We start from the raw sequence: 27,963 nt of genomic DNA, 5'->3' as shown, positions 1-27,963 counted from the left end.
TTATTAGAGTAAACCTCCACAGCTTTTTATTATTTCTACTATTACCACTATGCAAATAATTGTTTCACATGATACATTCTAATAATTAAAGCTTTTCTGTAAAATCTGTGACTTTGATGTTTGCATCAATGTGATTGTGACTGTATGTTGTGATGATTGTTGTACAGGCTGAAGTTATGAGACAAACTACATATTTTTGCTAGCTCTTTATCTGTGCTTTTTATATAAAGCCCACAAATAACAATCATTTTCACATATGTTTCAATGGTCAGACAAACATATTACTCCATGTGTCTGCTATAGGGACTTCCTGACACGTGCATGTACATTCTTCACCATTCCCTAAATACAAAATGAAAAATGAATCATAATTTCTACATGTATAATAACCATTTCTGTCCAGGGTCTGTTGAATTCTAATATTAGCATAATGTCACCCAACAGCAAATGTAAAACACTGAGTGCATACCAAGACTAGCGCAAGACTGAAAAGGGGTGGTGCGAGCATCTGAAACATCCGGTTGTGTTGTGGTTAATATTGTGCTCAAAAGCTATACCTGCAAATGCTGTGCTAGTGTCAAATTTGTAACCAATAACATAGTACTCTGAGCTGGTTTGTATGAAGTCTGAAGTTATGTATTTATTACAGTTACAAACAGATTTGATAGATGACATAGCTATAAACACACAGAAGCGATGTCAACATTCAAGTTTTGCTAAGATTTAAGATAACAACCAGACCGATCATAGACCAATGATATTATAAAATGAATTGTGGTTATACAGCCATAAGTCAACTTATAAATGGTAACCAGGATCAAAAAACTGAACTGACTGCTACTACTATCAATTCTCTATAAGAAATCACTAAATTTAAACTGAATATTATTTAATACGTGATTCTTCCGGTTAGTATCACAAAGCAACACTAAAGATCGAATAGTGATCTGTCATTTTCAGCTACTGGAGGCCCATAGGTACCAACAGGAGAGATTGCTTTGTGTCCTCAGAGTGGGTTGATTACACATGTATTGGATAATTATGCTTTAAACTGATCTGTATTAAAGGTGTTACAAAACTCAATACAAACATCAAATCTTATTTGGCGTTTTTTGCTTGATATTGTTGCTGATGTTCACCTTCATCCTCCACATCACCACTAGGTATGTCCCTGTCCACGCCTCAGCGGTTAGACACAGTTTCTGCCTTCATCTCAGGCAAGATCAGCAAGAATCTACAACCCCATGGATCTGAGCTACACAAAAGAGGCCTGCACCAAATAACTATTTCATCACTAAATACTTTTGCTCACTTATTGTTAAATATGTACCATCAAAACATTATCTAGCATCCAAAGTCTTTATAGTAGAACTAAGTTGTGTCTAAAAAAAGTCTCTAAAAAATCCCCTCCGAAACTTGTCTTGTCAACAGGAAATATAACCTTTAGATGAACTTCATCTAAATTTAGGCCTGCACATGAATATTTATAATATTTCATAAGATAGATCACGCTTATTAAATTATTTACAGTTCACACTTTTATACAGCACTAACAACTACTACAGTATCAACTTTCATAAATGCTAAGTGAAGCTGCTGTGTGAAACTGGAAGAAGACACAAACCAATGCAACTGCAACTTATGGTACAGGAAGTTGAATAACAGTTTATGACGCAGATTATTTCAAGGTGAATTGAGGTTATAAGTGCTTTTCTTTGGAGCAGCATGCAGGACAGTCAATGTTGAGAGATACCAGTAACAACTATAACCGGGAATTACTAAACCTCCATATACAAGGTATTTCTTCATTTTTTTTTTTAAACTGTATAAACTAGATATGAGGGATGTGCATATTATATAGCTGTTTAATTTAACTCATATTTTCCAGACTTATATCTTAAATTAAATTTCAGCATTTAAATTGAACATTTAACAACATATGTTGCTGTCCATGTAAATTTTTGCTTGTTTATAGGATGTTTCGATTTTTTCTGTATTGAAAGACTAAATAAAAGATGATGAAATTTTTGTTTGCTGTGTTCTTGTACAGAAATTGTATTTTTTTCCATTTAGCATATTCATTTGAGCATACAAACCTAACTGAATTTATCAAGAGTTTGTGTATAATTGACAGGAATATAAAGTTATAGATTATAAAGATATTAAAGGTGATATAGGTTACTGTAAATGTTGTTAGCGTGCCAAAAAGAGAAGTTCATTAGGATGCATTATGTACTTTCTTACTTATTATTTTTGTCTTGTTTTTTAGTTAAAATATTTTGAAATTCTTAAATTAAGATGTATTTTCTTGATGAGCAAAATGACCTAGGTAAATAAATCTAGTTTTTCGACAAAAAAAAAAAAAAAAACAATGTAAAATTTAAGCGAATTTGTGCTTAAAACAAGCAAAAAAATCTGCCAAAGGGATAAAAACAATTTTCTTGAATTAAAGGGACATTCCACTTTTTTTTTTAAATAAGCTCCCCTAGAGTTAAATATTTGATTCTTACAATTTTGGAATCCATTCAGCTGATCTCCGGGTCTGGCGCTAGCACTTTTAGGATAGCTTACACTGAAAAAATGATTTTCAAGAAAAAAAAAATATTTTTGTCTTGTTTTCAGTAAAAATATCTAAAATTTCTTAAATTAAGATGCTTTTTCTTGATGAGCAAAACGACCCAAGAAATAAAGCAGTGACTTGTAATTAACACCCAATAGGTAAACTTCAGACAGATCTTCTTGTAATACATCACTGTTTATCAATCTTTAACCCTGTCATCACTGTTAACTATGCTACAGATTACAAAAGTTGATTGTCTTTTGGTAAATTTCATAAGTAAATTTTTTTTGTCCACACTGAACATCAGCGCTCTGTGTTATTTCTGTGTTCAGCCCTGAGCGCCCAGAATTAAAAATGTTTCACGCTTAGCTTGTAAATGTCACTTTTAACTCAGCCGTCCAATCTAAGTGAAGGAGGGGGGGGGGGGGGGTACAAATATTACAACAACCAACTGGCGCATCCTACACCAAATGAGAAACAAAACAAAAGTATCACATCAACCAAAGCACATATCTGAAAAAAGATGGCAATCGCACCCAGTTGGAGTCTGCCTGGCGTTTTCAGCCACGTTTAAAGCTTTGGTGTACACGCCCTGTAATACTGTATGATGCTTTTAAACAAATAAAAAAACAACTAATTTTATTAAATATGTATTTTATTAATAATTTCTTATTGCATCAAATGCCTGATATCCAAATTGAAGGCACAATATGATATTTATAATATTATTGGAGCATTACTTTAAAGGCCTGAAATGAGCATTGCAAACTATGTTTAGGTTTGGTTTCAATTGTGGGTGGCTGCATCTCGCATCATGTATTAATAAACTTTAAGCATCACTTTCTGAACTATCTGTTATCAGATGAAGGCACTGATGCAGTCAGCTAATAAGTGAGCGCTTATTACACTATGTATACGACAAACCCCCAGTTTATAGGGAGGGGGCTAGAATTACATATGGGACTTATAATGATATTTAGCTAAAAATACAACGATTAATATATCGAGTGTTTACATGAGGTTATCTTTGATGAAGTGGTCACTGTAATAAATATGAGTGTATATTGATGGCTGCCATTGTTCCCCTCACTCGGGACAGAGGATATGCACCACTCAATATAACTATTGCCCACATATGTCCCGCCTTCCAGTTGAAAGAACCAATCATCAATCGACACATACTGATGATTCTCTGGGGGAGGGGCTCTATACAGAGTCCTGTGAGGTGCTTGCCAAACTGTACACATGCGCATTAACTGAAATGACCTCAAAAAAAAAAAAAAAAAAGATTGCATGACTGAAAGTACTGCCAGATGCATTGCAAACAAGATCACCTAAAGGTGTGACTTCCCTAAAAAGACTTTGGTGACTTAGATGTCACACATTGACAGGAGGGTTTCATTTGGTTCACCATGCCAGTAAAGTGCAAGACAAAGTAAGGAAAAAAAGCACAACGCAGACTAACAGAGCTATAATGCTGTTTTGTTCTAAGACATCTATTGCACAGTATGTCACAAATGCAAGGCCTACTATTGACATGTATGAGTTACTGACATCACATTAAATCCAGATGCAATCTCCCATCAATTATTTTCTGTCTACTCTTCACTGTATTTCTCTAAAGAGGATTCAAATGCCATGAAAAAAAGATGTAATACTTTGAGCTGCTATATTCGGAAAGAGGCAGAGTAAAAAAAAGTCCCACCCCTCATCGCGTCACTGAAACCAACAAGCTTTAAGCATCTTGCGCTGATCTGTGTCAGATAAGATACTTCTGCTCTAAGTATTTCAATGACATTTCAGTTTGGCATGTATACTATAAACCTTCAATTTAATTTGTTGTTTCGATTGCAACAGCATTTTGTGCTAATGGTACATATGCCTTATACACAACAGCTTTAGTAAATAGCTCTAAAATATTTTTGATCTTATCAGTCACACAATTTTGGTCTTCACACATTGGTCCCTCATCAGTTCCGTTCTCTAATTTTTTTCCACAGAATGTAAAAAAAAAACAGAATCAAAGGGTAGAAGCAGCGACATACAAAGAGCTACACAACACGAGCATTCATCATAAGCAAGGTTACTTGTGTTTAAGTAAAAGCCCTGAAATGCCTGATGATATTTATCAAAATGCGCCAAACTTCAATACAAACAGACAACAACCACTTCGATTTAAAGGTAATAACATTTATATGATTAAAAAATAGAGCAATATGAAATGATTAACCTCATATCCATAATCTACAGGACGTGAGTGTGTAAGGATGAGAAGTTACAGAACAGCTACAGTGTGTTTGGTGCTGCTGTGTGTTCTTCTGCTGACTGCAGTCATAGTGCTGTGTGTGATGTTCACAAACCTGTTGCAGTCTGAGACAGAGAAACCGTGTGACAGGCTTAATGAACAAGGTCATATTTTTGTATAATTGCACAACAAATTGGATGATTTCACTTTACATTAGTTTGCTTCAGGTTTAAAGAAATTATATTTTGAGTGTTTATATTAACAGATCAGCCTAAATGGATAACACACAAGCTCAGTTCTTACTACATTTCATCTGGGTGGAGAAACTGGAGCGAGAGCAGACAAGACTGTTTACAGAGAGGAGCAGATCTACTCATCATAAACGACAAAGAGGAAGATGTAAGTGAACCTTACAGGACTAATTCAGTCTTTGCTTTTTACTGGTTATGGTTTTAAACATGTTATTATTTCAACCAAGGACTTTATTTCACAAGTAACCAGTGGAAACAAGGTTTGGATTGGTCTGACTCTCAATAGAGAAAATGGACTATGGACATGGGTTGATGGCACCAACATTACCTACGTGTAAGTAACCTTTCCACATTATTCAAACTTGGGGATTGGTATCTGTGACATTGTTAAAGAGAATATGAATAAATGACAGATCAACCATGAGAAGCCATAAAGTAACCATCAAAGTCAATATATCAGATATATCAATGTTTTGTAATAAAGTTAATATTTTGTTCTAGGTCCTGGAGACCTAAGGAACCCAATAACGCAATACCAAATGAGGATTGTGCTCTATCACTCTATGGCTGGGCTGATTATCCATGTCATTTCACTTTTGTATGGATTTGTGAGAAGGGTTTGGACGTTTAACAAAGCTTTGAAATCAATTTTGTGTACGTACTGTAAACAGATCCATAGCGAAAGTGTTTTTTTTGATACACAGTTATTGTAGTTAATTGCTTAAATGCTTTTATATCTCAATTCAGCTGTACTTTACAAGTCTATTTTGTGTACTTTTCCTTTGTAGTCTATCCAACAAAATTCAGTAGCTAAATTGATATGTTGTACTTATAATAAGAAATTAAGCAGTGACTTGTAATTAACACCCAATAGGTAAACTGCAGACAGATCTTCTTGTAATACATCACTGTTTAACCCTGTCATTATTGTTACATGCTACAGATTACAAAAGTTGATTGTGTTTTCGTAAAATTCATAAGGGGCTGTGAACACCAAGGCATTTTCACCTGCGTCCGGCATATGTTCTCAATTGTTTTCAATGGAAGCACAGTGCTTTCAGTGAGCCAGTAGCTGCCGTTTTTTGTCCAGACTGAACGTCAGCACTCTGTGTTATTTCTGTTTTCAGTGCTGAGTGCCCAGAATTGAAAAATGTTTTACGCTTAACTTGTAAATGTCACTTTTAACTGAGCCGTCCAATCAGAAGTATCAAAGCAACCAAAGCACTTATCTGAAAAAAGATGCAATCGCCCACAGTTGGAATCTACCTGGCGTTTTCAGCCACGTTTAAATGCTTTGGTGTACATGCCCCATAATACTGTATGATGTATTTAAACAATTAAAAAAATCAACTAATGTTATTAAATATGTCTTTTTATTAATCTTTTTTTTCTTGCATCAAATGCCTGATATTCAAATCAATAGCACAATATGATATTTATTCCATTAGAGCATTACTTTAAAGGCCTTAAATGAGCATTGCAAACAATGTTTAGTTTATTAATAAACTTAAAGGCGGAGTGCACAATGTTTGTTGATATTTGAAATCACCTAAACAAACACGCCCCTACCCCAATAGAATCAGGAACTTCTTTTGATAGACCCGCCTCACACATACGCAACCCCGGTTATAAAACAGTTGATGTCAAGTTTAATTGTTGGTCAGAAATATGTTGTTTAATTGTGATTTTACTATGAAATTTTAAAAATATCTGTCTTTTCGTATTCAAGTAGATATGACTTTAATCTTGCATGACTGTAATTACTGTCTGGATGCATTGCAAACAAGGTCGCCTCAAGGTGTGACTTCCCTAAAAAGACTTTGGTGACTTAGATGTCACACATTGACCAGAGGGTTTTATTTGGTTCTCAATGCCACTAAAGTGCAAGACAAAGTAAAGAAAAAAAGCACAACGCAGACTAACAGAGCTATAATGCCGTTTTGTTCTAAGACATCTATTGCACAGTATGTCACAAATGCAAGACACATAGGCCTACTATTGACAGGTATGACTTACTGACATCACATTAAATCCAGATGCAATCTCCCATCAATTATTTTCTGTTTACTCTTCACTGTATTTCTCTAAAGAGGATTGAAATGCCACGAAAAAAAGAAGTTAATGAAAAAAAATGATGTAATACTTTGAGATGCTCTATCCAGAAAGAAGCAGAGTTAAAAAAAAGTCCCACCCCTCATCGCGTCACTGAAACCAACAAGCTTTAAGCATCTTGCGCTGATCTTTGTCAGATAAGATACTTCTGCTCTAAGTATTTCAGTGACATTCCAGTTTGGCATGTATACTATAAACCTTCAATTTAATTTGTTGTTTCGATTGCAATAGCATTTTGTGCTAATGTCACATATACATGCCTTATACAGTACAACTTTAGTTAACAGCTCTAAAATATTTTATCTATATTTAATAGATTATCTCATAGGTCACATGATTTTAGCAACAGACACAAGGATGTCCTGATACTATGCCACAATACTGTTAGACTATCAGACAAGGTTATTTAATATTTTGTCAATGTCATATTAAACTTTGATGTATAATAAGGCTGTGAAATAATGAAAATGGCTAGGCCCTATTAATTTTGTCTGTAAAGCTTTTACAAACAACCACCGGGTCTTTGACAATTCCACAATACTAAACACAAATATGAAAGACAAGGAAAAACTGCACTCTGATGGAAGACAGACAGAAAGTGCAAGCTAGGATTTTTTTAGTTAAACTAATATTTGGTCAATTATTTAGCCCCCTTTCTTGTATATTAGCACGTTTAGAGTGGTAGCAATGCATGCCTGATATTTTCCTGTTTGATTCAATACCTTAGTCTTCATTCTAGCAGAAAATGTGAGCTCACTACAACCTCTCATTTACAATAAAGTCAATGAAAGAAATGAAAGCCAATGCAATACGATGAATGTCCACCCACAGACCGTTTTAAATGGGGTTGGATAAATATTTTTTGCTTTGATGTGTGTGTGTGTGTGTGTGTGTGTGTGTGTGTGTATTGGTTTTTGTTGGTCTGTATTGGTTCTATTGGTTCTATGTATTGGTTCTAATGGAATATGGCCCAAAACACACTACAGTGTAGTGTTTTTAATGGTAAAAGCTAATGGTTCCTATTGGTATTTTAATGGAAACCATTAGAATTTTCTGTAATGGTTTTATTGGGTTTTTTTCAACAGGGGTTAGATGACAGTTGTAGGTTACAGTTTGACAAGAGTTTACAGTTGGACAAAAGCACAATGTTTCACAGTTTGAATGATGTCCCATATGAATAAAATGACAGAGTATGTATCATTTTTACGTTTCCACTGTTCAATCGCGTCCGCGCCTCTCTCTCTCCAAAACGCGCGCACACTCACATCACGTCTCTCTCTAACAGTAGTTGCGCATTACGTTCATTTTCACGCGAGTTTTATTTATTTTTATATCATGTATATTATATTTTAATGTCACGTGTCCTGCTACTACTGGCACTTAGCTCTTGCTTGATGTGAAGTTAACTCGGTCTGTCCCTCATCATGACCAGGCTGTAGATGCTCAGGCTCGCGAACATAGATGCTTGCGAATTCCAGGAATCCGTGAACCATTCACGACTAGTAGGCCAACTCTTCTTCCTTGTTGTGTTTACAGGTAGCAGTATATAAGTGATCGTATTAGTGTCTCTGCTGTTGGCTGTTCATATTGCATTATTAGACTTTTTTTGCCATCGGCCGGGCGACCCCGTAATATTACATTTAATCAACTGAAAGATCTAAAACATTTTCTAAAATATCCGAAAATGTGTTTGTCTGAAAAATGATGGACATATGCAACTCGGACAGCTTAGGGGTGAGTAAATCATGGGTTTAATATAATTTTTGGCCGAACTATTCCTTTAACTGAAATGACCTTGAAAACAAACGTTATAATACAGTTGATGTCAAGTTTAATTGTTGGTCAGAAATATGTTGTTCAATTGTAATTTTAGTATGCAATTTTAAAGATATCTGTCTTTCCACATTCAAGTAGATATAACTTTAATCTTGCATGACTGAAATAACTGCCCGGATGCATTGCAAACAAGGTCGCCTAAAGGTGTGACTTCCCTAAAAAGACTTTGGTGAATTAGATGTCACACATAGAGCTGAGTTTTTTCATACACTATTGACATGTATGAGTTACAGACATCACATTGAATACAGTTGCAATCTCCCATCAATGTAATTTGAGCTGCTCTAACCGGAAAGATTCAGAGTTTAAAAACCCCTCATCACGGTCACTGAAACCTACAAGCTTTAAGCATCTCACGTTCAGCACGTATACTATAAACCTACAATTTACATTGATGTTTTGGTTGCAATAGCATAGATACTGTATGCCATAGATGAGAAATAGATATGCCTTATGATGCAATATGCCTAGTAAGCAGGCCTATTTTTTTTTTGCTCTATTTGGTCACATGATTTTTTTTCTTCACATATTCACCTCACTTCAGTTCAGTTCTGTTTTATTTTCACAGAAGCAGCGACATACAAAGAGCTACACAACACGAGCATTCATCATTAGCACGGTTACTTGTGCTTAAGTATAAAAGACCTGAAATGTCTGATGATATTGAGATTCAGGCAACAGACAAAGAAAGAGAGATGATCAATGTGAGTGGAGATGACTTCAGGACAAACTCCAATACCAACAGACAACAACCACTTCGATGTGAAGGTATAACATTTATATGCTTAAAAAAAGAAACAATATGAAAAGATTAACCTCATATCCATAATCTACAGGACGTGATTGTGTAAAGATGAGAAGATACAGAACAGCTACAGTGTGTTTGGTGCTGCTGTGTGTTCTTCTACTGACTGCAGTCATAGTGCTGTGTGTGATGTTCACAAACCTGTTGCAGTCTGAGACAGAGAAACCGTGCGACAGGCTTATTGAACCGAGTAAGTTTGCAGAACAAATTGGATAACTCGTTTGCTTCAGGTTTAAAATGCTTATATTATAAGTGTTTATATTAACAGATCAGCCTAAATGGATAAAACACAAGCTCAGTTCTTACTACATTTCATCTGAGTGGAGAAACTGGAGCGAGAGCAGACAAGACTGTTTACAGAGAGGAGCAGATCTACTCATCATAAACGACAATGAGGAACAAGTGAGTAAAACATACAGGACTAGCTCAAACTGTGCTTTAAAATAGTTATTGTTTAAACATTAATATTTTCAGGACTTTATTACACAAGTTACCAGTGGAAACCTTGTTTGGATTGGACTTGCCTTTCGTACAGAGGAAATGTTGTGGAAATGGGTTGATGGCACCAAAATGACATCTGAGTAAGAAAGCTATCCACATTTCTTATACTAAGGGATTTGTATTGATTTGTTTTGTATGGTTAAGCACCTGACCCAAAGATAGCAAGAGATGGTGTGTGTAATAAATGTATAATATGCAAAATTTACTTCAATTATACTTAAAAATAGACAGAAATTAAGCAGTGCTTTACATTTATTAAAATGCATTAATACAATTAACATCAAACACAATATGTAACTGTTGAAAATTTGTCTAGGAGATAAAGATTGTCCTATATCTATTTTTAAGTATACATACTGTAAGTTAAATGGAAGTACATTAATTTTAATGTTAACCTTATGTTTCAGGTTTTGGAGACGTGGGGAACCTGATAAATCAGATGAGGAATGTGTTGTATCAAACTATGGCTGGGCCGATTATTCCTGTAATTTGACTTTTGTGTGGATTTGTGAGAAGCGTTTGGAAATTTAACAAAGCTTTAAAATCAATTATGTGTACAGTAAACACATTCATGGCAAACGTTTTTCTCAAGTCAATTTTGTGTACATTTTTTTATTGTTTATCCAACACAATTTATTAACCAAACTGCTATCTTATCACTGAATTTTTTTTGTCGAATCATCAAATATTTTTTTATGTTACTTTAACTTGAAATTGTTTTTTTAAGTTATGTCAACTTTTCACAAGCCAAAACTTAAAATAGCATGTTGAATTGACATGCAAAATCAAGTTGTTTTAACTTTATGCTGCAAATGTTTTAAAGTGTACTTTAAAAAGAAAAGAAGGAGTTGGTCATTGTGTAATTTGCTGAATGACTTGCAATTGACACCCAAATCATATCTGTGTGATGTTGCAAGATGCATGTACAGGTCCCGCCCGGGCACTGTTTGTTTATTGCATTGTTTGTTATTAATACGCAAAGCAGCAATAAAATAATTCATAAACACTTCTCACCTTGTTTCGTCTCTGTAGCCTATACAGTAAGAATATGGCATGGCAAACATTTATAATCTACTCTTTAAATTGACATCAATTATAAAAATGAATTCTAGGGGAGCTCCAAGAAATAATGTCAGGAGCCGCTGCACTATCATAAATGTTATTTACAATACAATGCACTATTTAAGCTGCAAAATTGCATTTAACTGATACACAGTTATTGTAGTTAATTACTGTAAAGTGTGATTATATATCAAGTCTATTTTGTGTACATTTTCTTTATTGTTTATCCAACACAATTTATTAACCAAATTGATATGTTGTCACTGAAAAAAATGCAGCATTTTTGTTAAATCATCATATTTATATTTATGCTGTTTTTAAGTCAACTTTTCACAAGCTAAAATTTAAATACATTAAATTGACATGCAAAATCAAGTTGTTTTAACTACATGCTGCAAATGTTTTCAAAGTGTACTTGAAAAAGAAAGGAAGGTGTTGGTCATGTCATTGTGTAATTTGCTGAATGACTTGCAATTAACACCCAATAAACTGCAAATGTTGGTTTACGGGTCATTTTTTCTTTTATCTGTATGATGTTGCAAGATCCAATACATCACTTTGAAACAGTACATACTGTTCTACTGCGGCCTTTGACCTGTACAGGTCACGGGACCTCTGTGAAGACCTCTAGTTTTGATTGTTATTAATACTCAAAGCAGCAATAAAATAATTTATAAACACTTCTAAGCTTGTTTCATCTTTGTAGCCTATAAGAATATTGCATGGCAAATGTTAATTATCTACTCTTTAAGTTGACATTAATTATAAAAATGAATTCCAGGGAAGCTCCCAGGAATGATGTCAGGAGCCACTGCACTATCATAAATGTTATTTAGAATAAAATGTGCAAATTTACCATTTAGCTAATAATTGATGTGATTGTTTGGGTGTCTGTGACATGAATAACACAAATGTGAATGAAAAGAGCATTTGAGTAGCTGTATGTTTAAGTTAAACCTATGACGCTTATCCAGTGCATAGCAGCAGTGATGTTAAAAGATGTAGGCGGTCAGTCATACAAGTGGGCAGTTAGACTAAAGTCTTATAAAGGGAAACACACAAAAAAGACCATTTCGGTCACAGGATGAGAAAGGTGAAATGAGGTCATAACTTAAGGTATTTTTTGGACAAAAAACTTTTAGAGAACATAATAAAATTATATTAATAATAATAGTTATTATTACAACATATTGGTCACATGAATTAGACTTCACAGAATAACCTCAAATCAGTTTCATTTCCTTGAGTCATCATAACGTGTGATAAAACAGATTTAAAAAGCAGAAAAGAACAACTTCAACACCCGACTTCCATGGAACTACACAGGAAGAACAGTCAATAACAGTAACATCAGTTCAGTTTGCCAGTGTTTGACTGTTAAAAACCAGAAATGTCTTATGCAATCTATCACAAAGTGCCTGATAATACGATTCAGGGAATGGACGGAGAGAAAATGGAGATGATATATGAAGATGACGACAGGACACAGACAGACACCAATACAAATAGACAACAACCACTTCAGTCGCTTAGGGTTTGGGTTAGAATCACTTTATGTTACATTTCAGACATCCTAACCCAAACCCCAACTCTAATCTCAACTCCAAGTGAAAATAGTTTTAAAAGCAGAACAAAAGCATGAAGAAACGTATACATAAAATTACTTCCTAACCCAAATCTAACCCTAACCCCAAACAACAATGATTTAATAGAAAAAAAGATTTAAGAGGAAAAAACAATGAGAAAACAAAACCCTGATCTTCTCCAAAAAAACATATCTATTACACATGATGGTGATTTGGTATGCACTAATATAATTTAATCATGCAAATCATACTTTGTGCTGTCTTATAGTCCAGTGAAATACAACCATTGGGCAACATAAGCACATGCAGTGAGTGAATCTGACAGGCTCATCCGCTTGCATAATGCACCATAAATGTGTGGTAACGTGCAATTTCACTTATGTGGTGGGAAGGGTTAAGTGTAACAGACAGCAACCTACTGTACATCAGTATTTATGTGACACACATGCACTGTATTGCATGGGCATCGGAAGAAAAAAATGGGTGGGTCCAACACATACTGGTGTAGTAGCCATTTGGTGCTTATTAATGAAACAATTGCTTTTATAGTCTAAAACCGTTGCTTACCTTATTTGTCGCAGGATTGCATCATGCAAAAGTAGTAAAAACATGGTATGCAGTTTAACCCTTGTGCATCCTTGAGGACATTTTTGGCATTTTCAGTTTTGTTTTTTTGATAACTTTGCCTGCGTTAATGCTTAACTGCATAAAATTTGCCACAGGTGCGTATGTTTATTGGAATTTTATTATTTCACCTTCATTTCCTTTAAAAAATCTATTTTCTACTAGGAACACAAAATACTTCCTCTCAGGACCTTTTGGACAAAAATGTCCCCATTGAAACCCATTAAAACTGCAATTTTTAATCCCGGTGCCATTCAACTATTAAATGGTGCAATCTCTGTTAACAGGCTTTCATTCTGTTGGCAAGGCTTCAAAATATACATTTTTACTATTTTTTACCAGATGGTGCCATTTTTTTAGGTTTGGCATATAAAGCAAATTATTGCTTTATTGTTGTTTTCTGCTGTTTTCGGCTTATGCATATTATAGTCAAGTCAAGGCTGTTGCTAAAATGCGGTACAGAGTTATATTTATTAGGGCATTCCTCAGGTGGAATGGATTTGATTGATGGCGCTTTGACAAGTGAACAGACATGCGCTAAATTAAAGAATATTGAGTAGGTCCAATATCATTAATCTTAAAAGATGGTGGGGGTTTCAATTGGTTTATTTCTTTTTTTTTTGCTCAGGATTTTGTTAAAAGATTTGTAATGCAGAGAATGACTGCAAAAAGATGTTTTTTTTTCTAGGTTACTGTTGTAAAGACTAATAGTTAATTTCCTGTGAATTAAATACTGCTGAAGAAAGCAGATCTTATAGAAGGAAGTGAACAAGTTCATGACTTATGTTTTCTTAAATAACAAGTTCTACCCAATAAATATATTTATTCTTAATAAACACTCTTTAGGCACTTTATTTTCACTTTTTTAAATATTTTTTCTTTTAACTGACATTATCACAATAATCATACAGTTTTATTGCTGATAAACTTTTTGTGTACGTGCAAAACTTCACAAGGTACTTTTTGTCATGATCTCAAATTTCAAACACTGACCACAGATGGCTTCATTTGTCCAACTGCTGACATGTAAACGCTATGGTGCTCACATAAAAAATTATGATTTAAGTCTGAAAGCATTTTCACTCTCTCCCCCGTAATATCCTACCTGCACTTTACTGTATTTCTCTAATAAGGATTCAAAAGCCCATCAATAAAATGAAATGCAAATTATACATCAGTCATTTAGTTTTGTTTAGGTTTGTACAAAGATAGGTCTAACTGTACTGTAAATGTGGTATTTTTAAAGTTAAATCAATTTTACTATTCAATATTAATCTGCAGGTTCAAATGCATCTAAGCTCTGTGTAGTTTTTAAAACATCGCTCCAGAGCCTACGATGAGACTAAAGTGTCTGTATCTGAAATAAGATTTTTGAAAATATAGTATTTGCAATGACATTGTGATGCTAATTACACAGAGATGAATGTTACACAATATTACAAAGTAAACGGATCTTGGTCTTAACACATTGGTATCAGATAAGTTTAGTTTTCTTTGCGTCATTCTCACCAGTCTTAAAACAGAAGAAAGAGAGAAGCAGAGACCGAAGAACTACACAAGAAGAACTTCAGCACGTATTCATTATGTTTGAGTGTAATAGTTCAGAAATGTCCTATGTTATTTATCACAATGTGCTCAATACTGAGATTCAGGGAATGGATGAAGTGGGAGTGGGGATGATCTATGCGAATAGAGAAGACTTCGGGACACACACAGACTACAATACAAACAGACAACAACCACTCCAGTTTTCAGGTAAGGAATTTCATTTGTTTGCCTTAAACCAAAACAAAAGTGAAAGTTTATCATCTGTAATCTTCAGGAAGTGAGCGTGTGAGGTTGAGAAGATACAGATCAGTTTCAGTGTGTTTGGTGCTGCTGTGTGTTCTTCTACTGACTGCAGTCATAGTGCTGTGTGTCCTCATCAATAACCCCACAAAAGAGAGAGTCCAGTTGATGGCAGCACACTGATCTCTGGGTAAGAAATCATTAGAATTTAACTGATTATTATCCAATAAATGATTGTCATAGTCAGTATCATATCACACAGAAAACAACACTGAAGATCTAATGATGATCTGTTGTTTCAGCTTCTAGAGGTCTGAAGAACCCAATAGTAAAAGAGAAGAGAACTGTGCTGAGTCTTATCAATCTTGGTGGTGTGATTATCCATGTTATGAAGCTCATAAATGGATCTGTGAAAAGAGACTGATTAAGTGATGCTTTAAAAAATGTGTCATGTTCATATTCAGATGTTTAGATGCAAAACCCTCTAAGTGCGTCATGCATGTTTTCTTGTAAATGAGTATTTTTAATCAAGATCTTATGTTAAGGCTCAGTAATTTTACTTTAATGGCAATAAAAAAGGTTATTAGTCAGTTATTGAAATGCCTTATTTTCACAAATGTCAATTCATTGCTATTTAACAAATTTGACTGTCTTTCGCTGCAAAGCCCTCTAAGTGCCTTTTGTAAAAAAACTCCACTTTTTAAAAAAAAAAAAAAACATAGTACAGAGTTGCAAAATCACTAAAGATGCAACGAGAAACACTGAAAATAATGATAGTCATAATGTAAAAATAAAAAAACTGAACCACGCATTAGGGGGCGCTGTGATTCATGTGACTGCCACATACTGTATTCAGCTGTATTCAGGTCCAAGTCACAAGAGATACAAGTTTGATGTGATCCAACGTTGTTTTGCACATCATCATTCATCAAATTCCATTGACATCTTAGCTCATTTACAATAGGAAGTCATGTAGATATGAACTCTTACACAGTTTCTATGAGGTATCTGCTGCTAACCACAGTGCTCCCTATGAACAAAGCGAAACATTAAAAGATCTATTTATGGAAATGGCTTGTCTCTGTTTATACAATGAATGAAATCCAATTTTACTTGGTTTATTTGCACATCTGCTTCAGACCACCAATGTTTTGTGTTTAGAGATCTTAGGAGAGGGACAAATAAGACTAAACACAAAAAAACTTTACAAGCGAACAAAACTATGTCTTATCAAACATCTCTCACATGATTGTCACTGACTGCCGTTTAGGTGTTGGGGTCTCCAGGATCACCAATGAGTTCAATGGGAGATATTTGTGGGTGGCTAGTTTCTTATATAAAAAAGTCCATGTGCTGGAGATCTGCTGTGCTTTAACATCTTTAACACGTCCTTGTCTCTTTGTTTCCCTGAGTGTGTAAATGACAAAATCTATTTAAATATTTCTTTCATTTAGGCGTCATGCTTGGTTCTAAATTTGTGTGTGCAAAAAGTTTTTTATTTCTTCACACCGTTCCATCTATGGCTAACAGATAAACCACAGTGTCCAGAGGAAGCAGGTCAAAAGCATTTACTGGAAAGTACCTCGGATTAGTCAGTGATAATGTGAGACTAGTTAAAGAAGTTAAATGTTTATAGTGTTGAGCATAATGGCAAATCAAATTTATTTTGCTTTGTTACATAGAACTTGACAGCTATTTGCTAGGCTTTAAATCAACCTATTACGGGACCTTTGTTACATATTGTATACAGCTATTGTATTTTACATCTGCTTATAGTAATCGGTGCGGTAATTAATCAAATCATTATGGTGCTTACTTTTCAAAGTCATTCAAATAATTATTAATCTACAGTTTCAACTATTTCACTTTAAAATGAAAGGAACAAAAACATGGTCATCTGTTGAAGACCTTTACTCTTAAGTGAGGTACACCAACCACATGAATGCTAAATTAAAAATAAGTAGACTGGATATCATGTGATCTTATGACTGAACTTTGAAACACTCTGACATCCTTTGACTGCACCAACATCTACTTCAAGCATAGTACAGACAGAGTCATGCAGTCCACCTAAACAGAAGCATACAGGTTCCCATCACTTACACAACGCACTATACAATTGACCAAAAATGACTGAATTTATTTATGGAAATATAAACTCTGATTGGAATCTGAGGATTGTCCAAGACGCCAATGCAGCGAGAAGAAAACAAAGATCTCGACATACAGGTACAAATACAAACACATTTAAAATAGTTTGTATGGAAATGATGAAGTATTTAACTTTAAATCTGTCATCTTCAGGAAGTGAGCGTGTGTTGATGAGATGTTACCGATCAGTTACGGTGTGTTTGGTGCTGCTGTGTGTTCTTCTACTGACTGCAGTCATAGTTCTGTGTGTCCTCATCAATACAAACAATCAACAGTTTAACATCAAGACCAAAAACATCACACAAGAGAGAGACCAGCTACTAATAAAGAACATCAACCTCACAAAAGAAAATGATGGATTATTAACCAACATTAATAACTCTAAAAAACAAAGAGACCAGTTGAATGAGAAGATGGAGCGATTCTGGAAGATTCTTAATCAAACTGGTAATCTTAAACTAAACTTAAAACCACACCAAAACAAAATTTATTTGTTAGTTTAAACCCAGCATACTTTACTTTGTGTGAGAATGAGAGGATAATAGTTGAATTGGTTGTGTTTACAGATGGATGGATTCAATATCGATTCAGTATTTATTTAATTTCATCTGAGAAGAAGAGCTGGAGTGAGAGCAGAAGTTACTGTAGAGAGAGAGGAGCAGATCTGATCATCATTAACAACAAAGAGGAACAAGTGAGTAAAGATACTGTGTGTGTGCGCGCGTGTGTGTGCGTGCAGGGGGGTATAACTACCAGTATATCCAGTCGTCTAAATGTTTTTCTTCACAGGATTTTGTTCAGAAAGAGTCTGGTAAAGACACCATTTGGATTGGTTTTTCTGACAGTGATGAGGAGAACAGATGGAAATGGGTTGATAACAGCACACTGATCTCAGGGTGAGAAATCACAAAATTTAAGTGATTATTATCCAATAAATGAACCTCACAGTTAGTATCATATCACACAGAAAACAACACTGAAGATCTAATGATGATCTGTTGTTTCAGATTCTGGGCGTCTGGAGAACCCAATGGTAAAAGAGAAGAGAACTGTGCTTTGTCTTATTATTCAGGATGGTATGATTATTCATGTAATAAGGCTTATAAATGGATCTGTGAGTTAAACATTTTAAATGAATTTTAGGCAGCCTATGTGAGCAGGTTAAAAGTTGCTGATTTAGATCAAACATATACTATATGCATGGCTATATCTTCCATGGCAAACTTCTGATTAATAAATTTCTATTGTGATTATGCAAATGATCTTTTGCTTCAAATTATAATAAAAGGATCTTTTCAGGAAATGCTTCATTTATTTGACTGGTTTTTAGTTGCAGTTGCTGTGCTGAGTAATAATAGGTATGTTGTGATTATTGTTGTGCAGGCTGTAGTTTAGATGTGTGTGTATAAAGGAGAATTTTAATCTGTGCTGTGTTCTGTTACAAAAAAAGTACATAAAGTTTCTAAAGTTTCAAAAGTTCCCTCTGCCAAACTTGTAGTCCCGCCTCAAACTCACACCATTGGATAAGGCAGTAGTTATTGTCAAGTTAGTTTTGCTTCTCTATTTTTTAAGTTCATCATGAGGTTAATGTGAGAATCTGTCAGCACTGAGGCCAGAAACACAACAGTCATTGTGCTTGTCAGACATTTAGCTCAGATGTTTTCATTTGGTTGTTACTGAAACAGAAAACAAAAGAAAAAGAGAGCAGAATGCAACCAACTTAACACAACTTCAATGCTGTTTCATTCCTCAAAGAGTTTTTAAGGTTGCATATCATAACCATAGTACATTTTAGTACATGTAAAAGCTATGGTGACCACATGGATAAAGTTGATTTGAGTTTTGCTCTTTCCTGTCATTATTTCCTTCCTGCTCTTCACAGTATTTCACTGTGTGGGAGGTGTAAAAAACATACAAGCAGCATCTTATGTGTGTAAGAAAAGATGCTTGTGCTAAAAACTATTTTAGTAAGACTCAATTTGAACGTGTGATCAACTAACTGTGAACTTCATTTGTTGTTTTGGGAAGTTAAAGGGTCAAATGTCACTAAAATACACTGGATTGACTGTGTTACTGTTCTCAATTGGTAAAGCATTGTGATATTTCTTTTCAAAAGACCCAGTCGACACAGAAAACTCTTTGAAACTGAAAAGATGTGGAGGATTTTACAGCACGGTGTGAAACAAAAGTGCTGTTTTGTCTCTACATACAATTCATGAAATGTATTTAAAATATTACTAAGATTTGTAAGTTCTTTGGCTCAGAGACTTTAGAAAGGATGCTGAGCGGTCAATGGTACACAGAAGAAACTTTTCGATTTTTTTGCACTTATTGGTCACATGATTTTAATTTTCACACATTTGACTTCGTTTACACAACATTTCCCTTTCAGTTGTTTCATTTTAAACAGCGCAGGGCAGCAACATACACAGACCAACACAACCAGAACATTCATCACGGCACAGTTTACCAGTGATTGACTATTAAAGACTTAAAATGTCTGAGGATATTTATAGCAAAGTTGTCAGGACTAAGATTCAGGTAATGGAGATAGAGAGAGAGGAGATGATGGTGGACATCTATGAAAGTGTAGACAACTTCAGGATACAGACAGACTACAATACAAACATTCAACAACCACTTCAGTCCACAGGTAATGCCATTCATTTATTTGCTAAAACACGAATGATATGAAAAGCTTAACCTCATATCTGTCATCTTCAGGAAGTGAGCGTGTAAGGATGAGAAGTTACAGATCAGTTTCAGTGTGTTTGGTGCTGCTGTGTGTTCTTCTACTGACTGCAGTAACAGTGCTGTGTGTCCTCATCAATACAAACAATCAACAGTTTAACATCCAGACCAAAAACATCACAGAAGAGAGAGACCAGCTACTAACCAAATATACCAACATCACAGAAGAGAGAGACCAGCTACTAACCAAATATACCAACATCACAGAAGAGAGAGACCAGCTACTAACCAAATATACCAACATCACAGAAGAGAGAGACCAGCTACTAACCAAATACACCAACATCACAGAAGAGAGAGACCAGCTGCTAACTAAATACACCAACATCACAGAAGAGAGAGACCAACTACTAACCAAATATACCAACATCACAGAAGAGAGAGACCAGCTACTAACCAAATACACCAACATCACAGAAGAGAGAGACCAGCTACTAACCAAATACACCAACATCACAGAAGAGAGAGACCAGCTGCTAACTAAATACACCAACATCACAGAAGAGAGAGACCAGCTACTAACCAAATATACCAACATCACAGAAGAGAGAGACCAGCTACTAACCAAATACACCAACATCACAGAAGAGAGAGACCAGCTGCTAACTAAATACACCAACATCACAGAAGAGAGAGACCAATTACTAACCAAATACACCAACATCACAGAAGAGAGAGACCAGCTACTAACCAAATATACCAACATCACAGAAGAGAGAGACCAGCTACTAACCAAATACACCAACATCACAGAAGAGAGAGACCAATTACTAACCAAATACACCAACATCACAGAAGAGAGAGACCAGCTGCTAACCAAATACACCAACATTACAGAAGAGAGAGACCAGCTACTAACCAAATATACCAACATCACAGAAGAGAGAGACCAGCTACTAACCAAATATACCAACATCACAGAAGAGAGAGACCAGCTACTAACCAAATATACCAACATCACAGAAGAGAGAGACCAGCTACTAACCAAATATACCAACATCACAGAAGAGAGAGACCAGCTACTAACCAAATACACCAACATCACAGAAGAGAGAGACCAATTACTAACCAAATACACCAACATCACAGAAGAGAGAGACCAGCTGCTAACCAAATACACCAACATTACAGAAGAGAGAGACCAGCTACTAACCAAATATACCAACATCACAGAAGAGAGAGACCAGCTACTAACCAAATATACCAACATCACAGAAGAGAGAGACCAGCTACTAACCAAATATACCAACATCACAGAAGAGAGAGACCAGCTACTAACCAAATATACCAACATCACAGAAGAGAGAGACCAGCTACTAACCAAATATACCAACATCACAGAAGAGAGAGACCAGCTACTAACCAAATACACCAACATCACAGAAGAGAGAGACCAGCTACTAACCAAATACACCAACATCACAGAAGAGAGAGACCAGCTACTAACCAAATATACCAACATCACAGAAGAGAGAGACCAGCTACTAACCAAATATACCAACATCACAGAAGAGAGAGACCTGCTACTAACCAAATATACCGACATCACAGAAGAGAGAGACCAGCTACTAACCAAATACACCAACATCACAGAAGAGAGAGACCAGCTACTAACCAAATATACCAACATCACAGAAGAGAGAGACCAGCTACTAACCAAATATACCAACATCACAGAAGAGAGAGACCTGCTACTAACCAAATATACCAACATCACAGAAGAGAGAGACCAGCTACTAACCAAATATACCAACATCACAGAAGAGAGAGACCTGCTACTAACCAAATATACCAACATCACAGAAGAGAGAGACCAGCTACTAACCAAATATACCAACATCACAGAAGAGAGAGACCAGCTACTAACCAAATATACCGACATCACAGAAGAGAGAGACCAGCTACTAACTAAATACACCGACACCACAGAAGCGAGAGACCAGCTACTAACCAAATATACCAACATCACAGAAGAGAGAGACCAGCTACTAACCAAATATACCAACATCACAGAAGAGAGAGACCAGCTACTAACTAAATACACCGACACCACAGAAGCGAGAGACCAGCTACTAACTAAATACACCAACACCAAAAAAGAGAGAGACCAGCTACTATATACCAACATCAGAGAAAAGAAAGATGAATTAATAGTTCAGTGTGGTCAGAAAAAAGATTTGGCATTTAAAGGGGTTGTCTTAACAGATGGATGGATTTACTATCAATCCAGTTTGTACTTCATTTCATCTGAGCAGAAGAGCTGGACTGAGAGCAGAAGATACTGTAGAGAGAGAGGAGCCGATCTGATCATCATTAACAACGAAGAGGAACAAGTGAGTGAAACAAGTTTTGTAGCTGCTGCAGATGAAAGTATGTACGGTAAAACTGCTGTATGTTGTAAATGTGTTATTTAATCTTTTTAGGATTTTATTATGAATTTTGGTAAGCTCGAACTTTGGATTGGTCTGACTGACATTGATGTAGAGGGCAGATGGAAATGGGTTGATGGCAGCACACTGAGCTATAGGTGAGAAATCACTAAATTTAACAGATTATTATCCAATAAATGATTGTCACAGTCAGTATCATATCACACAGAAAACAACACTGAAGATCTAATGATGATCTGTTGTTTCAGCTTCTGGACATCTGAAGAACCTGATGGTGCAGGGAATTGTGCTTCATCTGATAATTCAGGATGGCATGCTGATTCATGTCATGAAGCTCATAAATGGATTTGTGAAAAGAAGGTGACTATGTTAACTAAGAACATTTTAAAAGTGATTACGAAGTTGCTTGTACCTACAGTCCGTTTCAACATCAAGAGTAAAGTTTGGAGTAAAAACACACTAACAAAAGGGTTTACATGTGACTACAGCAGTGAGGTAAGAAATTGCATTGTCATTCAGTGTTAAAAATGTATTAATACAGATGAGAGAAGTCTCTTGAGTGTCATTTTGTTTTTAATTATAAAATTGGGACATATTGGTTGTTTGTTTTTAAACCAGTGGTTTATGTTACTTATTTCCTGCAAGCTTTGCATTTTTTTTTGCTGTTATTAAATTTGAAACATATGAGGAGTTCAGATGCAAAACCCTCTACGTGCGTAAGTCATGTTTTCTTGTAAATTTGTATTTTTATCAAGATCTTATGTTAAGGCTCAGTAATTTCACTTTAATGGCAATAAAAAAGGTTATAAGTCAGTTATTGAAATGCTTTATTTTCACAAATGTCACTTTAGTAATTTCATTTCTATTTAACAAATTTGACTGCAAAACCCTCTAAGTGCTTTTTGTAAAAACCTCTACTTCTATGAAAAAAAAAATAGTAAAGAGTTGAAAAATCACTTAAGATCAGCAAGAAACACTGCAAATAATAAGAGTCACAATGTAAATGGCTCAATGACGTGATGTTAATTATTTTGTGTCCGTATGGATCAATTACATGTAAAAGGGGTCAAATTTCTTAATAAATTTGCAGATTACTTGCATACATTCTCTTTTTTGAAAACCAAGTCTAAAATCTCTGGTTTTGTTTCATTTTGAAGGAATATTTGGGGGATAATTTCAAAAATGTGAATGCGGCGTAACTGGTCTATGTCAATTGGTGTAACTAGATTTTTTAAAATTAAAATATAAATATATTCATAAAAATATAATAAAACATAATCATCTAGTTTAGTGTAATATGATTTCTTACATACATTTTTACATAATTTGTTAATATTTGTCAGAAATAACTAATAAAATGATATTTTAAAATTATTTTTTGATGATAACGCTTACATGCCATCAAGGTGGATGAAATATTTAATATTTCTGATTCTTTGGTGCAATTGGCAGTTACAAAATTTGACATTTTCAGGTCCATTTCGTCTTAACTTTCATAAAAATGGTGCAAATGTAATTTTTTTAATTGCATAAAATTAACATAAATACACTATGCATTGAAATTAACCTAATGCATGCAAGTTTTTTTGTCATCTTACCAAACCGTCTTTGTCACTGACCCAAATATGAAGAAACTGAACCACACATTAGGGGGCACTATTGGCGCTTTTCCATTGCATAGTACCCAATGGTTTAGGTCAGGTCAGCTCACCTCACTTTGGCTTGGATAGCTTTTCTATCAAGCTTAGTACCACATTGAAGTGGGAGGGATTAAAGGCATGTCGTTATATTTGCACTGCCTACTGCTGTGACAAGTGAGAGCACTTGATGCTATACAACCCCAATACATTCATTTATTTCTCAGTCCGCCACAAAATTAAAATTTACCACCACAAATAGATGTTTGCACATTGTGTTTATCACTACCTCTGTCTCACATGACACAAATGATACAAACACCTGTGGCGTCAGTCGACGCGCTCGCTGAGCCTCATTTAAGTTGCATTTAAGCATATATGCGGACGTGCACGTCGTGAATGTGCCGCCACAAACTGCAAGCCTGGAAAAAACCTGTTATGGTGTTCCTGATTTTCAACCTGTGGAAGTTTTTCATTGCTAAAAGGGAATTTGGAAACTTATAGCAGAGCACAAATGACAACAGGTTTACTTGAGACAGCGCAAGCTAGCATGAAGGTAAAGCTAATCTTTTACATTATAGCGATGACGCTGGTAGTGACGATTCTCTCAGACCAATCAGTGGTCTACAGTGTTTTCGCTTCACGTTTTGGTATCAGTTTGGGTCGCTTAGAACTCCAACCAAGGTGGTACTAATAAAAGTATCGGGTACTACGTACTGCACCCAGTGGAAAGCCCCTAAAAGTAAGCTGACCAGACCCAAATCCATGTGACTGCCACATACAAGTTGTATTCAGGTCTAAGTCACAAGTGACACAAGTTTGAATGTGAATGTTGTTTTGCACATTCTCATCCATCCAATTCTGTGTCAGACAATTTACATCTAAACTCCTCATTTACAATAGGAAGTCATATAAATATCAACCCTTACACAGTTTCTGTGTGGTATCTGCTCCTAACCACAGTGCTACCTATGAACAAAGAAACTTTAAAAAGACACGCTGTTTGATCTATTTATGGAAATGGCTTGCCTCTTTACATGCAATGTATTAAAACCAATTTTTAGTAGGTTTATTTGCAAATTTGTTTTAGACTTCCAATGATTTGTGTTTAGAAATCTTAGGAGAATATGAGAGGGACAAATAACACTAAATACTAAAAAACTTAGTTTGCAAGCTAATAACACTAATAAAATATATCTTATTAAATATCTCTCACATGGCGTCACATACTGACTGCCGTTTAGGTGTTGGGGTCTCCAGGAACACCAGTGAGTTCAATTGGACATATTTGTGGGTGGCCTCCTATACTGTAGTTTCTTATATAATCATGTGTTACAGGCTGTCCAGTTGAGTAAAAATTGTCCAAGTGCTGGAAATCTTAACACATCCTTGTCTTTTTGTTTTGTATGAAGTTAAACATTTACACGAACAATCTTCATTCACATTAAGTCAATTGGTTCTAAACTGTAAGCATGTCAGTCAGCAGTAGCTTTGTTTTGATGGCACCTGGCTTTGCATCTTCAGTTTTGTCACCAAATAAACCACAGTGTCCAGAGGAAGTAGGTAAAAGCATCTAATGGAAAGTACACCAGATTAGTCAGTCTTAATGTGAGACTGTCGCGTCTAGAACAACTCTGAGGTATCGTAGACCGGAAGTGAACATTAAATAGCGCAAGATAGCAGATAGTGCTACTTTAAAATGCAAAATATACGTTAGCAGCCAATTTTAATCATTAATGAGTTGGGACAAATATGATGTTATTTAATGTTAAACTATGTGAGTGGCGCTCTGTAGCGTGACAGGGATTTGAGCAACTTCCTGGTGCTGAGCGTCCAGTGTGCGACCCCCTTAACATATTGTAATCTCTAAGGAGTTTAAAGTTCAGATGATTGAGCGTGATATCAAATCAAATTAATTTTGCTTTGTTACATAGAACTTGACATCTATTTGCTATTCTTAAAATCAACCTATTACACGACCCTGATAAATAAAGAGATAGAAAAACCTGTATTTTATGTATTTTGTATTTTACATCTGCTTGTAGTAATTTGTACGGTTTTTAATCAAATCATTATGGTGCTTACATTGCAAAGTCATTTAACACTTTTACAGTTTTAACAATTTACACTTTAAAATGAAAGGAACAAAAACATGGCCATCCGTTAAAGACCTTTGCTCTAACTGAGGTAAACCAAACCACATAAAAGTTAGAATTAGAAATGAGTAGACTGGATATCATGTGATCTTACACTCTGACATTCTTTGACTGCACCAACATCTACTACAAGCATAGTACAGACAGAGTCATGCAGTCCACCTAAACAGAAGCATACAAGTTCCCATCACTTACACAACGGACTATACAGTACAATTGACCAAAATGACTGAATTTATTTATGGAAATATAAACCCGTATAGGCCTCGGAGGATTGACCAAGACGCCAATGCAGACAGAAGAAAGCAAAGATCTCAAAACACAGGTACAAATACAAACACAGATGCGTTTAAAATAGCGTGTGTGGAAATGATAAAGCATTTAACTTTAAATCTGTCATCTTCAGGAAGTGAGCGTGTGAAGATGAGAAGTTACAGATCAGCTACAGTGTGTTTGGTGCTGCTGTGTGTTCTTCTACTGACTGCAGTCATAGTGCTGTGTGTCCTCATCAATACAAACAATCAACACAGAGATCAACTAGTGAACAAGAATCACAATCTTACAGAGGAGATAAACCTGCTACTAATAAAGAACATCAACCTTACAGAAGAAAATTATGGATTATTAACCAACATTACCAACTGTAAAAAGCAAAGAGAACAGTTGTGTGTGAAAATGGAGCAATTGTGGGAGATTCTTAATCAAACTGGTAATCTTAAAATAGACTTAAAACCACACTAAAACAAAACTGATTTGTTAGTGAAATTCCTGTATACTTTAGCATGGGTGAGAATGAGAGGATAATAGTCAAATTGTTTGTGTTCACAGATGAATGGATTTACTATCAGTCCAGTTTGTACTTCATTTCATCTGAGCAGAAGAGCTGGACTGAGAGCAGAAGATACTGTAGAGAGAGAGGAGCAGATCTGATCATCATTAACAACAAAGAGGAACAAGTGAGTGAAAGATACTGTTATGTTTGTGCCTTTGTGCAGGGGGGTATTAGTAAAAGTACAGTATATACAGATGTTTCATTGTTGTTCTTCTCTGGAATTTGTTCAGAAAGTTTCTGGTATAGACAGCTTCTGGATTGGTTTGTCTGACAGTGATAAGGAGGGCAGATGGAAATGGGTTGATGGCAGCACACTGAGCTATAGGTGAGAAATCACTAAATTTAACTGATTATCTAATAAATGATTGTCACAGTCAGTATCATATTACACAGAAAACAACACTGAAGATCTAATGATGATCTGTTGTTTTAGCTTCTGGCATACTGATGAACCCAATGGTAAAAGAGAAGAGAACTGTGTTGAGTCTAATCCATCAGGGTGGAATGATTTGTCATGTGATAAGGCCCTTAAATGGATTTGTGAGAAAAACACTAAAATAAGATAAAATACGTTAAAAGAGATACAGTAACATTTCATAAGCCATTTAAGTTAAACATAGTTAATAGCAAAAGGTCTGTTTAACAATTTTTATATTGTGATTTAGCATCTACTAGC

General features: G+C 35.3%; 2 protein-coding genes across 4 annotated transcripts in view; one reads left to right on the top strand and one right to left on the bottom strand.

Moving 5' to 3' along the window:
• Positions 1–27,963, bottom strand: part of cadm2a (cell adhesion molecule 2a) — a 679,060-nt gene that overhangs the window by 136,077 nt on the left and 515,020 nt on the right. The window lies entirely within an intron of this gene.
• On the top strand, positions 9,582–11,303 carry LOC135779879 (CD209 antigen-like protein D). Its single transcript, XM_065290781.1, has 5 exons — positions 9,582–9,772; positions 9,841–9,999; positions 10,078–10,211; positions 10,284–10,390; positions 10,718–11,303. The coding sequence occupies exons 1-5, from the start codon at positions 9,655–9,657 to the stop codon at positions 10,839–10,841; spliced, it is 642 nt and encodes a 213-aa protein (XP_065146853.1). The 5' UTR covers positions 9,582–9,654; the 3' UTR covers positions 10,842–11,303.

The sequence above is a fragment of the Paramisgurnus dabryanus genome, chromosome 10 (genome assembly GCF_030506205.2).
Source record: "Paramisgurnus dabryanus chromosome 10, PD_genome_1.1, whole genome shotgun sequence".
Classification (NCBI taxonomy): domain Eukaryota; kingdom Metazoa; phylum Chordata; class Actinopteri; order Cypriniformes; family Cobitidae; genus Paramisgurnus; species Paramisgurnus dabryanus.
Note: the sequence above shows the minus strand (reverse complement) of the source record. Positions and strands in the feature narration are given on the sequence as shown.